The sequence below is a fragment of the Coregonus lavaretus genome (assembly GCF_964263955.1).
Source record: "Coregonus lavaretus genome assembly, contig: HAP1_SCAFFOLD_1274, whole genome shotgun sequence".
NCBI lineage: Eukaryota > Metazoa > Chordata > Actinopteri > Salmoniformes > Salmonidae > Coregonus > Coregonus lavaretus.
The window spans coordinates 128,137-141,113 of record NW_028158400.1 but is presented as its reverse complement, the minus strand read 5'-3'; the positions used below and the strand labels follow the sequence as shown (position 1 = coordinate 141,113).

The 12,977-nt window shown below is 46.2% G+C and overlaps 2 protein-coding genes across 5 annotated transcripts; both read left to right on the top strand.

The window, feature by feature from the left end:
* The first annotated feature begins 6 nt into the window (after positions 1-6).
* LOC311124049 (regucalcin-like) lies at positions 7-8,537 on the top strand. The gene is made up of 6 exons (XM_084198266.1): positions 7-58; positions 168-268; positions 430-544; positions 4,135-4,266; positions 4,731-4,885; positions 8,290-8,537. The coding sequence occupies exons 2-6, from the start codon at positions 173-175 to the stop codon at positions 8,338-8,340; spliced, it is 549 nt and encodes a 182-aa protein (XP_084054392.1). The 5' UTR covers positions 7-58; positions 168-172; the 3' UTR covers positions 8,341-8,537.
* An 88-nt stretch (positions 8,538-8,625) lies between these two features.
* Positions 8,626-11,808, top strand: LOC311124048 (PI-PLC X domain-containing protein 1-like). Of its 4 annotated transcripts, none has more exons than XM_084198263.1 (8): positions 8,626-8,950; positions 9,289-9,425; positions 9,693-9,860; positions 9,967-10,122; positions 10,332-10,444; positions 10,538-10,611; positions 10,692-11,029; positions 11,248-11,808. In XM_084198263.1, the coding sequence occupies exons 1-7, from the start codon at positions 8,854-8,856 to the stop codon at positions 10,940-10,942; spliced, it is 996 nt and encodes a 331-aa protein (XP_084054389.1). In that variant the 5' UTR covers positions 8,626-8,853; the 3' UTR covers positions 10,943-11,029; positions 11,248-11,808. The 4 variants fall into 4 exon arrangements, with proteins under 4 accessions (XP_084054389.1, XP_084054390.1, XP_084054388.1 ...); XM_084198264.1 differs by having other exon boundaries at positions 8,628-8,950; positions 10,692-11,001; positions 11,264-11,806; XM_084198262.1 differs by having other exon boundaries at positions 8,640-8,950; positions 10,692-11,068.
* Positions 11,809-12,977: the final 1,169 nt, after the last annotated feature.

Sequence of the window (12,977 nt, the reverse complement as noted above, 5' to 3'; positions counted from 1 at the left end):
AAACCCAACAACCGCTTTAATGACGGCAAAGTGGACCCTGCTGGACGCCTATTTGCAGGTAGAGATTGATAGATCAATTAATTTGTCAATCCGTTAATCCATTAAGCTCTCATCTACTGCATCTGTTCTGTGTTCTATGTAATGTTCTGTTGCCTGTGTTCTGCCAGGTACCATGGCGATGGAGGAACGTCCTACAGTACTAGAGCTGAAGCAGGGTTCTCTGTTCTCCCTGAACCAGGACCACATTGTGGTCAAACACTTCAATCAGGTGATACATGAGGGTGGAATGTTCTCAGTGATAGTTTCTTGTATAGTTGTTAAGTGTTAGTGGGAGATATACAGTCCCAAACACTAATCTATAACGTATTAGATCAAAAGAGACTGAAGCGAGTGCTAACCTTTATGCTGCTATTTTGACTCTTTGACCAGGTGGACATCTCCAACGGTCTGGACTGGTCTCTGGACCACAACACCTTCTACTACATAGACAGCCTCACCTACACTGTGGAAGCTTTCAACTATGACATTAACACCGGGAGGATCAGTGAGTGAGAGACACACACACACACATATAAACACTGTGACGTCACGAGAGGCTACACAGCTTTCAGCGGGGTTGCTCAAGTAGTGCCAGGAGACAAGGTTCAAACAAAACAAGGATTTTATTATAGGTCTTGGGAAATTAACGAAAATATAACAAAATTCTGTTCTCTTGTGGCTCTTTAAGGGTTAACAGTTCAGGGATGTCTCTTCCACATCCAAAATCATAATCCTCACTCGCTCAGATAACTTTTCCCCAGCCTTACTGTAGTCCACGTTGCAGCTAGTGGCCAACCCAGCAAAAAGTCCTTCCAAATGTCTCTCCCGTATTTCCACAGGCGAATATATCCAAAGGTGAGTATTTCCCAAAGGTAAGTATCTCCAAATCCTTATATTCCTCATGGAAGTGGACGTGCAGCACTCTTGTCCTCCAGAGAGCCCAGGTTGGAGACTGTGTTTCTTCACAACCCACCCACTCCCCCTCAGTGTGTCTCTTCCCTTCCAAAAACCTTCAGCTCATCAGCCCCTGATTCGTTTCAGCTGCGTGGGAAGATTGGCCATAGAGGGGTGGAGTTCCCGACCATACCAGCAGATGGAGCCATAGCTGTCTGGGTTTGCAGCCATCTCAGGGGGATGTAACGTCCCTCCAGGACACAGCCTCTCGTGACATCACACATCCCCCTCCTCGGGACCGACGTCCTCGTCGGGGTAAAGGCAGCGAAGAAGGCATCACGCCGGGAGAGGGCGTCCGCATTGCCGTGGTGCTTGCCAGCCCTGTGGACAACAGAAAAGTTAAACGGTTGCAAGCTCAAAAACCATCTGGTTACTCTACTGTTTGATTCCTTGTTCTTGTTGGGCACGTTTTCCCCCCTCTTCTGCCCAGGCATGTAGTTGTACTTGGGTGTTCTCCTCTGGCCTCTGTCCTGCAGGGGGGTGCATCTCCCCTGGCCTCTCCCCTGACCCCTCCAGCTGGGCTCTTCAGTGCTGGGGCCCAGTTTGTCATGATGGGCAGGGGGGGTGTCTCTGCCGCTGGCTCCCCTTTCAGGCTCCTTCCTCTCCTGGGGATATTCTTTGATCGGCCCCTGGCGTCGTTTGGGCTCTGGGAATTTCTTTCGAGGGTCAACGTGGGGGTTCCTGTCCTCGGTCCTACTGCCTTTACGGTTTCTTGTCCCCATTTCTAATGGTCGGGTTTCTTCTCTGGGCTCAACCTGCTGACACTCAGGGCAACTACGGCAGTAGTTCTCTATCTCTTTGTGTACTCCATACTGGCCTGTGAGAGGGGGAAGCTCTTGGGTGCCTGGGACGTCTTCTTCACTGGAGAACGGAGCACTTTCCTGGGCTGCGTTCTCTTCTCCCGTATCCGGACCAGTCTCTGTGTCGGTCTGGGCACCTGCCATCCCTATCAGAGCCCGGGCGGGAGTGAGTAATTCGGAGGATTGCACCGGAGCCTTCCCAGGATGAGTCTTGCCTCTCCGTTTCCGAGGTACTCGGGTTATCCTCTCCTGAGACTCTCTCCAGAGTGGGTAAAAGGCCGGGCAGTCTCGTCCAATTAGGACAGGGACGGGGAGGGAATCAACCACCCCCGCCGTCGTGTGTATGGTTCCCCGTGTGCTGGTCATTGTAAGTTCAGTAATGGGGTATTCTCTGGTGTCTCCATGGACACAGGAAACTGGGAGGACTTTCCCCGGGGTCAGACACGTTGGGCCCACCAAATCCTTACGCACCAGGGTGGCCCGGCTACCAGAATCCAGTAAGGCCTCCACATCATGGTGATTCACAGTTACCGGGCAGGTGGGGGGTCGATCTGGGCCGCCATCTACGACTCCCAAGAGCGAGGCAAAACGGTGTGTGGGTGCTGAGCTGGAGGACTCCGCAGTGGGCATAGGTTCATCGGCTGGTTTCCCACACTGCCAGGAGATATGTCCCATCTCCCCACACCGGTAACACTGTCGAGTTTCCCCCTCCTGGTGTACTCTTCTTGGACCCGCCTGGTTTCTGGCTCCCCCTGGAGCCGGGATAAGTCCTGACGTGGCTGGGTTCGAGACCTTGGGGTCCTTTGGACGGGTTCTTCCCATTTGTGGTGGGGCCGCACTCCTGGGGTCTTTTCGGGAAGCATTCAGCATCTCCGCTGTGGCCTGGTACTTTTCCACAGCTTCCACGGTCAGATCAGCCGTGGTCAAGGCCTGTTGACTGATGAACCGTTTTGCCTCATAAGGCAGGGCGCGTAGGTAACGATCCACCACAACGGCCTCCACCACCGCCGCTGCTGTATTCCTCTGCGGATCCAGCCATTTCCTTGCGATTCGGACAAGTTCATGCATCTGCGCCCGAGGAGGTTGGTCTGGTTGGAAGGTCCAGCTGTGAAAGCGCTGGGCCATACCAAACTTTGTGAGTCCATATCTGCTGAGGATCTCAGCCTTCAGGGCATCATAGTCAGTAACCTGGTCAGGGCCCAGGTCCCGGACAGCATTCAGCGATTCCCCGGTTAGAAAGGGGGCTAACAGACCAACCCACTGTTGCTTGGGCCAGGCTTCCCTAGTGGCCGTGGCCTCAAATGCATGCAGGTATGCCTCAATGTCATCGGTAGCTCCCATCTTAGATATAAAGTCACTTGCCTTTATTGGGCGGGTATTTTGGACAACCCTCTGTCTCTGCAACTGCAATTCCTCTGCCTTCAGAAGGTTGGCTTTCTTTTGCTCCTCCAAGAGAGCCACGTTTGCTTGCATCTGGGCTTGCTGGCCAGCAACAAGGGCTTTCAATATGTCCTCCATTTCAGTCGGCGGGGAGCCTACGGCCAACTTGGAAAACTGGGTGATCAAACCTTCGGTATCCTCCTCTGACATGCACTATTAACGCTTGAGTATCCCCGTATTCTCCACCATCTGTGACGTCACGAGAGGCTACACAGCTTTCAGCGGGGTTGCTCAAGTAGTGCCAGGAGACAAGGTTCAAACAAAACAAGGATTTTATTATAGGTCTTGGGAAATTAACGAAAATATAACAAAATTCTGTTCTCTTGTGGCTCTTTAAGGGTTAACAGTTCAGGGATGTCTCTTCCACATCCAAAATCATAATCCTCACTCGCTCAGATAACTTTTCCCCAGCCTTACTGTAGTCCACGTTGCAGCTAGTGGCCAACCCAGCAAAAAGTCCTTCCAAATGTCTCTCCCGTATTTCCACAGGCGAATATATCCAAAGGTGAGTATTTCCCAAAGGTAAGTATCTCCAAATCCTTATATTCCTCATGGAAGTGGACGTGCAGCACTCTTGTCCTCCAGAGAGCCCAGGTTGGAGACTGTGTTTCTTCACAACCCACCCACTCCCCCTCAGTGTGTCTCTTCCCTTCCAAAAACCTTCAGCTCATCAGCCCCTGATTCGTTTCAGCTGCGTGGGAAGATTGGCCATAGAGGGGTGGAGTTCCCGACCATACCAGCAGATGGAGCCATAGCTGTCTGGGTTTGCAGCCATCTCAGGGGGATGTAACGTCCCTCCAGGACACAGCCTCTCGTGACATCACAACACTTACACCTTGCACTACATGGACAGCCTTCTGTGTGTGTGTGTGTGTGTGTGTGTGTGTGTGTGTGTGTGTAGGTAACCGGCGGATGGTGTATAAGATGGAGGAGGGGGAGGGGATTCCTGATGGCATGTGTATCGATGCGGACGGTAGACTCTGGGTCGCCTGCTACAATGGAGGCAGAGTGATTCAGATTGACACACAGACAGGTGTGTGTGTATATCTGCTTATGTTTGTCAGAGCATAACAGTTACAGTATATTGTAGTATGAAGGTAACAACCACCAATCCCCCCTTCCCTCTCTCTGCCCCCTCTCCCCCTCTCTCTCTCTCTCTCTCTCTCTCTCCCTCCCTCTCTCTCTCTGTCCCCTCTCTCTCTCTCTATCTCCTTCCTCTCTCTGCCCCCTCTCCCCCTCTCTCTCTCTCTCTCTCTCTCTCTCTCTCTCTCTCTCTCTCTCTCTCTGTCCCCTCTCTCTCTCTCTATCTCCTTCCTCTCTCTGCCCCCTCTCCCTCTCTCTCTCTCTCTCTCTCTCTCTCCCTCCCTCTCTCTCTCCCTCTCTCTCTGTCCCCTCTCTCTCTCTCTCTCTGCCCCCTCTCCCTCCCTCTCTCTCTTGTCCTCTCTCTCTCTGCCCCCTCCCTCTCTCTCCTCCCTCTCTCCCTCCCCCTCTTCTCAGGGGTGCGTTTGCAGACAGTGAAGCTGCCAGTGGATAAGACAACATCATGTTGTTTCGGGGGTAGAGACTATTCAGACCTGTACGTGACCTCAGCCTGTAAGGGAATGGACGAGGCAGACATGGCCAAGCAACCGCAGGCAGGCTGTGTCTTTAGGGTACGTGTGTGTGTGTGTGTGTGTCAGTGGAGGCTCCTCAGAGGAGGAAGGGGAGGACCATCCTACTCAGTGAATTTCAACAACAATAAAAATGAGTGAAACATTAAAAAAGTTATCCTTTTTAGATAAAACTATACAAAATATATTCACGTTTTACCAAATAACTGATTAAAACACACTGTTTTGCAATGGTCTACCGCCGCTGGAACGGCAATGGTCTACAGTAGCCTGAACGGCACATTCTGGGGTAGCACCATGGTGTAGCCCGAATACAGCTATTTTCCGTCCTCTGGGGTACATTGACTTCAATACAAAACCTTGGAGGCTCATGGTTCGCACCCCCTTCCATAAGACTTACACAGTAATTATGACGACTTCCGGAAGACGTCCTCCAACCTATCAGAGTTCTTGCAGCATGAACTGACATGTTGTCCACCTAATCAAAGGATCAGTTAATTAATCTAGTACTGAAAGCATAAGCTATAGCTAGCTAGCACTGCGGTGTATAAAATGTGGTGAGTAGTTGACGCAAAGAGAGAGAAAAACAATAGTTGAACAGTTTTTAACAAATTAATTTCTTTAAAAATTAATGAGACACAGAGATAGAGGTATATTTCGTTGTAATTTTTTCACTTTCACTTACACTACCCGTCAAAAGTTTTAGAACACCTACTCATTCAAAGTTTTTTCTTTATTTTTACTATTTCCTACATTGTAGAATAATAGTGAAGACATCAAAACTATGAAATAACACATATGGAATCATGTAGTAACCAAAAACGTGTTAAACTAATCAAAACATATTTTATATGAGATTCTTCAAATAGCCACCCTTTGCCTTGATGACAGCTTTGCACACTCTTGGCATTCTCTCGACCAGCTTCACCTGGAATGCTTTTCCAACAGTCTTGAAGGAGTTCCCACATATGCTGAGCACTTGTTGGCTGCTTTTCCTTCACTCTGCGGTCAATTTGGTTGAGGTCGGGGGATTGTGGAGGCCAGGTAATCTGATGCAACACCATCACTCTCCTTCTTGGTAAAATAGCCCTTACACAGCTTGGAGGTGTGTTGGGTCATTGTCATGTTGCATTGGCCTCCCGAGTGGCGCAGTGGTTTAAGGCACTGCATCGCAGTGCTAGCTGTGCCACTAGAGATCCTGGTTCGAATCCAGGCTCTGTCGTAGCCGGCCACGACCGGGAGACCCATGGGGCGGCGCACAATTGGCCCAGCGTCGTCCAGGGTAGGGGAGGGAATGTCCGGCAGGGATGTAGCTCAGTTGGTAGAGCATGGCGTTTGCAACGCCAGGGTTGTGGGTTCGAAAAAATAATAAAAGTAATGTATGCACTCACTGACTGTAAGTCACTCTGGATAAGAGCGTCTGCTAAATGACTAAAATGTAAAATGTAAATGTAATGTTGAAAAACAAATTATAGTCCCACTAAGCGCAAACCAGATGGGATGGCATATCGCTGCAGAATGCTGTGGTAGCCATGCTGGTTAAGTGTGCCTTGAATTCTAAATAATTCACAGACAGTGTCACCAGCAAATCACCCCCACACCATAACACCTCCACCTCCTCCATGCTTTACGGTGGGAAATACACATACAGAGAGCATCCGTTCACCCACACCGCGTCTCACAAAGACATAGCGGTTGGAACCAAAAATCTCAAATTCGGACTCCAGACCAAAGGACACATTTCCACTGGTCTAATGTCCATTGCTTGTGTTTCTTGGCCCAAGCAAGTCTCTTCTCCTTATCAGTGTCCTTTAGTAGTGGTTTCTTTGCAGCAATTCGACCATGAAGGCCTGATTCACACAGTTCCGTCTGAACAGTTGATGTTGAGATGTGTCTGTTACTTGAACTCTGTGAAGCATTTATTTGGGCTGCAATTTCTAAGGCTGGTAACTCTAATGAACTTATCCTCTACAGCAGAGGTAACTCTGGGTCTTCCATTCCTGTGGCGGTCCTCATGAGAGGCAGTTTCATCATAGCGCTTGATGGTTTTTGTGACTGCACTTGAAGAAACTTTCAAAGTTCTTGACATCTTCCATATTGACTGACCTTCATGTCTTAAAGTAATGATGGACTGTTGTTTCTCTTTGCTTATTTGAGCTGTTCTTGACATAATATGGACTTGGTCTTTTACCAAATAGGGGTATCTTCTACCTTGTCACAACACAACTGATTGGCTCAAACGCATTAAGAAGGAAAGAAATTCCACAAATTAACTTTTAACAAGGCACACCTGTTAATTGAAATGCATTACAGGTGACTACCTCATGAAGCTGGTTGAGAGAATGCCAAGAGTGTGCAAAGCTGTCATCAAGGCAAAGGGTGGCTATGTGAAGAATCTCAAATATACAATATATTTTGATTTGTTTAACACTTTTTTGGTTACTTAATGATTCCCTATGTGATATTTCATAGTTTTGATGTCTTCACTATTATTCTACAGAAAATAGTTTAAAAAATAAGAAAAACCCTTGAATGAGTAGGTGTTCTAAAAAGTTTGACCGGTAGTGTACCTAATTTAGCCTACTCAAACAACCGGCTCAAACAGAGAGGAATGCTATTTATGTTATCTAGCTGGCTAAGGCTATCCAACACTGGAACTCTTCCAAGTCAAGGTAAACTTTTGGTTTTATAAATGTATTGCCACAGGGGCTCACCAGTGTAACTGCAAAAAATGTGAGCCTGGTCACAGACAGTTGTGTTGTGCACTGAAGTCCACAAGCAAAGGAAAAAGGTGAGAGGAGGAGAGCTCGTAAATGCAAGAAGGAATTATACAACAAGCAAAGTGATGATGCTGTTTGTATGTGGCTGCTATGAAAGTGAACTGTGTGTGCTGGTGATCAGGAGTGTATTCATTCCGGAGATTCTGTTGAAAAACTTTTCTTAAACGTAAGCAAACGGAACGAAACAGGGATAAACCTATCAAATCTGTAATATCTGTAATATAAACTCTTGTTTGCAACTGATTACAACCTAGATCAGCTAGATGCAGGCAAGAGTGTGCAAGGCGGTATTGAATGTGTCACTGTCTGTCTCCTTGATTACTCCAATTTGTCTCGACCTATGTTAGAAACACTTTTTGCAGACGCTCTTATCCAAAGTGACTTACAGTAGTGAGTGCATACATTTTCATACTTTTACATACTAGCTAGGTTGTAGCAACCTCATGATAGGTATAGGGAACATTTTTGTATCATGTAGTAGCCTAAACCTATCGATGTTACATTGAGCTGGGTGAATGGAATATGAATGACAGTGATCCAATATGCTGTAATAGAAATAGGGCCATGCTCATTTAAAAAAAATTGGCCTCCCTAATCTTAAACGGCACCGACCGCCACTGGTGTGTGTGTGTGTTTTATTCAGCCTGTGTTTTATTCTCCTTGCAGATCACAGGTCTGGGTGCAAAGGGCGTTCCTGCAAACTCATTCGCTGGATGAGTGACACAATGGAAACACTGAAAACCGGCCCTTGTTAATCATTCCATGATGATCAGCCTGTAACTCGACTGCACAACTAAACTGCACCCACTAACCACTAATCTCACTAATAAAATAATGTGACTTTATGATTTTAAGCAAAACTCAACATGCCTCAGTTACTGTACATATTTTGTCCAATAAAAAGCTCAAATTGATAGGTAGTTTGTGCGTTTGTATGAGGACTCTTATTTTGACACAATTCTCGCTGTTATGCCATTGCTGCTGACGTCACACGGCTTTCATGCAGGGGTTTTTTTTCTTGGGGAAACTGGAATTTCCTCCTCATAGGCTCCTACTGAAGATGATGCGGAAGCAAGAATAGAACCAAAGGGGAAAGGGCATTTTCATCTCTTTCTAGTCACAGACCAGGGTGAACTCCAACATATTTACAGCATTTTAACTGTGGTCCTGCTACATCCCGCTCGCTGTTTACAAGCTAGCATCAGTAGTAGATGTCGATAGGCGGTGGAAATGGAGCGCGGAGACGCAGCGTCTACAAACGCAGACTGGATGTCTCAACTGCCAGAGGAACTGTGGGGTATACCGCTTTGGGACCTGGCGATACCCGGTGAGAATGAACTTGGGAAGGTCACTAGTGATAGCCTACTGTTATCCTTTCTATTACGATTACAAAAAGAGTTTGATATTGAATAGAAATAGAGTTTAGAGCCCAATCTATGTTTGTTTGAACGAACGTGTCAAATTCGAAATAGTAGCCTATGGGACTAGGCTATTTCATTAGCCTAGAGAAAATGTATGCACTCACTAACTGTAAGTCGCTCTGGATAAGAGCGTCTGCTAAATGACTAAAATGTAAACAAACAAAAAAAAACATTTGTCACGAGTTTAATTAGAGGAAGTAAGCCTGTTTTGTGCACTTTTATGTATTTTTGTCTCTGCTTGCAGGGAGTCATGACAGCATGAGTTACTGTCTGGATAGACACTCTGCTGTCTTGGGTTCTGAGTCGTTGGTGCTGCAGTTGCTGGATCGGCTGGCACCCTGCATCATACGCCCCTGTGTCTTCCGCTGGGCCACCACACAGGCAGGCTTCACACACACGTTTGTTTTGCTATCCTTGTGGGGACCAAACTATTTTATACCCATTAAAAATCATATTTTCCTGAACCCTAACCCCTGAGCCTAAAATAGCCTTTTTTCCTTGTGGGGACCGGCGAAATGTCCCCACTTCTGGTCCCCCCAAGGATAGTAAATTAAAACACACACTGCAGACAGAGAACTGTGTGTGTGTATATTATTCATATGATATATAATCTAACTTAGAGATTTTCCCTGTCCCTTTCTCCCATAGGCATGGTGTATTCCTGATCAGTTGGATGCTGGAATCCGATTCTTCGATCTACGGATCGCCCATAAAAACATTAAAAATACACACCGCACACAAGACATGCTAAAAACACACAACACAGATGACACACTGTACTTCGCACATGCGATCTATACGCTACAGACTGTAAAGGTACAGTATAGTATACACATCATTCTGGTGTGTGAATCTTCTGTACTCAGTGTGTGAGCGTGTACACTAGAAATATTATTTACAATCCGTGTGTGTGTGTATATAGGAGGCCCTGTCAACCATGGCTGTGTGGTTGGAGCAGCACCAGAAGGAGATAGTGATCCTGTCCTGTTCCCACTTCTACCTGCTGAGTGACTCTGAGCACCAGGCCCTGGTCTCCTACATCACTCAGCTGTTTAAAGACAAACTCTGCCCCCCACAGGTACAGGATAGACAAAACCCCACTACTGACTGTCTCAGTCAGGGTTGGGGTCAGTTCAGTTTTCAGGAAGTGAGTTCAGTTTTCAGGAAGTGGTGTCAGATATGGTCAGTTCATGTTTTCAGGAAGTGGTGTCGGATCAGTTTTTTGGAAGTTAAGTGCCCATTTTTTTATTGGAATTAATGAACTCACAGCTGTGTGTGTGTGTCTAGGAAACTCCCTATCTGAGTCAATGCTGGTATCTGGGACAGCAGGTCATCGTTTCATATGACAATGAGACGATTCTTCACCAACACAAGGAACTGTGGCCGAAGATCCCTTACTGGTAAGCTCTGTGTGTGTGTGTGTGGCTGTGTGTGGGTGGGTGGGTGTGTGTGTGCGTGCGTGTGTTAAACCTGTAACCTTTGACTCTTTACAGGTACGCTGACTCGGCAGACCCCAAAGAGGTCATTTCTTACCTGGAGGAGCGGCAGAAGGCCCAAGGGAGAGCAGGTTAGAGTGTGTGTGTGTGTGTATGTGTGTGTGTGTGCGTGCGTGTCCTTTGATTGACAGCTGAGCTCTTTGATTGACAGCTCATTTCTTCACCTCGGGGCTGAACCTGACGGAGGATACTGCTGTGGTGGTCTGCAACCCCTGTCTGACGATGAGGAAGTTAACGATGAAGAGTTTCTCCCTGCTGCTGGACTGGGTGGAGGAGCAGACTCCAGGACCGGACCTGACCGCTGTCAACATCATCTGTGGAGACTTTGTGGGTCTCAACAACTTTGCCTCTGTGGTTATCGGGCTCAATAAGAAACTGCTGAAGACAGAGAACCACAGATGACTGACAAGGGAAGGCGTGAGAAAGAGAACGTCTGATAAACATGCACAGAATCCCAAATGGCTGCTAGTTCCTACTACCTATGCACTTGTGGAGATCTAAGAGGTTTGGTTAGGTGTAATCAACATGGTACTCTGATACACAAGATCAAGGGTGTCAAACTCATTCCATGGAGGGCCTAGTGTCGGCTGGTTTTTGGTTTCTCCTTTCAATTAAGACCTAGACAACCAGGTGAGGGGCGTTCCTTAATAATTAGCAACCTTATTTCATCAACTACAAGGGAGGAGCGAAAAACCATAGACACTCAGCCCTCTGTGGAATGAGCTTGACACCTGCACTAGATCATATGAATGAGTTTGACACGTGCACTAGATCATATGAATGAGTTTGACACGTGCACTAGATCATATGAATGAGTTTAACACGTGCACTAGATCATATGAATGAGTTTGACACGTGCACTAGATCATATGAATGAGTTTGACACGTGCACTAGGTCATATGAATGAGTTTAACACGTGCACTAGATCATATGAATGAGTTTGACACGTGCACTAGATCATATGAATGAGTTTCCATATTCCCTATGTGTCAATGTACAGCACAGGGTGTCAGGTTTACTGTGTTGTTAATGTGTATGATGTATATAATGGGAGGTTTTTTCATTTTTCTAAAGTGATGCCAAAGGAAAAGTTCCATCCTTGGATGGACAATAGAATTTGTATTGTATTCTATATGCAAATGTACTACATGCAGGGGAAAATGCATAAATGTTTATTAAACTATGCATCAGTTTGAAATAGTCATGTTACAGCAGGTGTGAGTCAAATAAACCACTTCCTCATGGCTAAGAATGGAGGTACCCTGAGAACTGAGTTGTAATGTAAACTATGTGCTGCCCTGCCCTCCTGTGTTCAAACAGAAGTGCAGTGAAACATGTTGCAGGACCAGATTTTATTGTAAAGGTAAAACAAAATAATTAATTAAAAATCATAAAATAAAAACAGGAAAAAGCAGAAATGAACAAAAGATACATTTGAACTCACACCTAACAAGGTGCACAATTAATGTCACACCATTTACAGTAGGAAAGTGGATACATTGTAGTAAAATATAGTAAACATATACCTTAAATAAACATTGATTAATGTAATTCACAAAAAGCATTTTCACATAAGGCACTTCATTGATACAGCCAGACAGAAAAAACATGGATTTGACAATACAAAGCTACTCTAAGTTTACTATCACCCTCTGATTAAAACAATAACACACAACTATGAGATTAATAAAGAAGACGGAATATCTAGCAGTTCAAATCTAATTAATGAAATATAATCGAACTCCTTCTAGATGCAATTATTTCTGAAAAATAACCAACATGGCTTCCTGCTTTAAAGTCTCTATATGGGAAGATCTCAATTGCATGCTCTCATCTCCTTCTCAAAACCCATTGGAGGAGAAGGTCAGAGGGGAAGGAACTCTGGCTTTCTCATCCAATAGGTTTTGAGAAAGAGACGAAGAGAGAGGATGCGAGGAGTATGCATTTGACACCTTCTCAATGACTTTGGTGCACCTTCTCTTATCACACCTCCCTTCAGATCTCCCTCAGCAGAATCCCATAGGCGCTCCACAATCCTCCTCCCTTCTTCCTCAGATGTGCCGTCATTAACTGGAACAAGCCAGTAGTCAACTCTCTTACAGATCTTCCGTTGGCCTGGGTTGATGCGGTTCTGAAGGACCATCCTGTAGGTTTTCCCGTTCGCCTTCGACAGAAAGTCTCTAGCGTAGCCGCTGGCTTGGCTGAGGTCAGGAGTGGAGTAGATCCTGTAGTGTCTGAGGGTCTATGATTTTGCTGACGTTTGCAAAAAAGTGTGTTAGAGGGAACTTGGCTCTGCTTGCGGAAACATCTGGAAAGCATTACTACATAGGCTTCTTGGAATAGAGGATATGGGGAGATATGTGGAAGGCCAGGGATTGGTTTATTAAAATCACGCCATATTATGTTACTTAGGATATAAATACCAGGTTCTGAACA

Excerpts from the sequence above, each read along its gene's own strand:
- LOC311124048 (XM_084198263.1), top strand. The coding sequence starts at position 8,854 with ATGGAGCGCGGAGACGCAGCGTCTACAAACGCAGACTGGATGTCTCAA. Across the intron at positions 9,861-9,966 it reads ATACGCTACAGACTGTAAAG|GAGGCCCTGTCAACCATGGC; the intron begins GTACAGTATAGT and ends GTGTGTATATAG. Across the intron at positions 10,445-10,537 it reads TGGCCGAAGATCCCTTACTG|GTACGCTGACTCGGCAGACC; the intron begins GTAAGCTCTGTG and ends GACTCTTTACAG.
- LOC311124049 (XM_084198266.1), top strand. The coding sequence starts at position 173 with ATGGCGATGGAGGAACGTCCTACAGTACTAGAGCTGAAGCAGGGTTCT. Across the intron at positions 545-4,134 it reads CATTAACACCGGGAGGATCA|GTAACCGGCGGATGGTGTAT; the intron begins GTGAGTGAGAGA and ends GTGTGTGTGTAG. Across the intron at positions 4,886-8,289 it reads AGGCAGGCTGTGTCTTTAGG|ATCACAGGTCTGGGTGCAAA; the intron begins GTACGTGTGTGT and ends TTCTCCTTGCAG.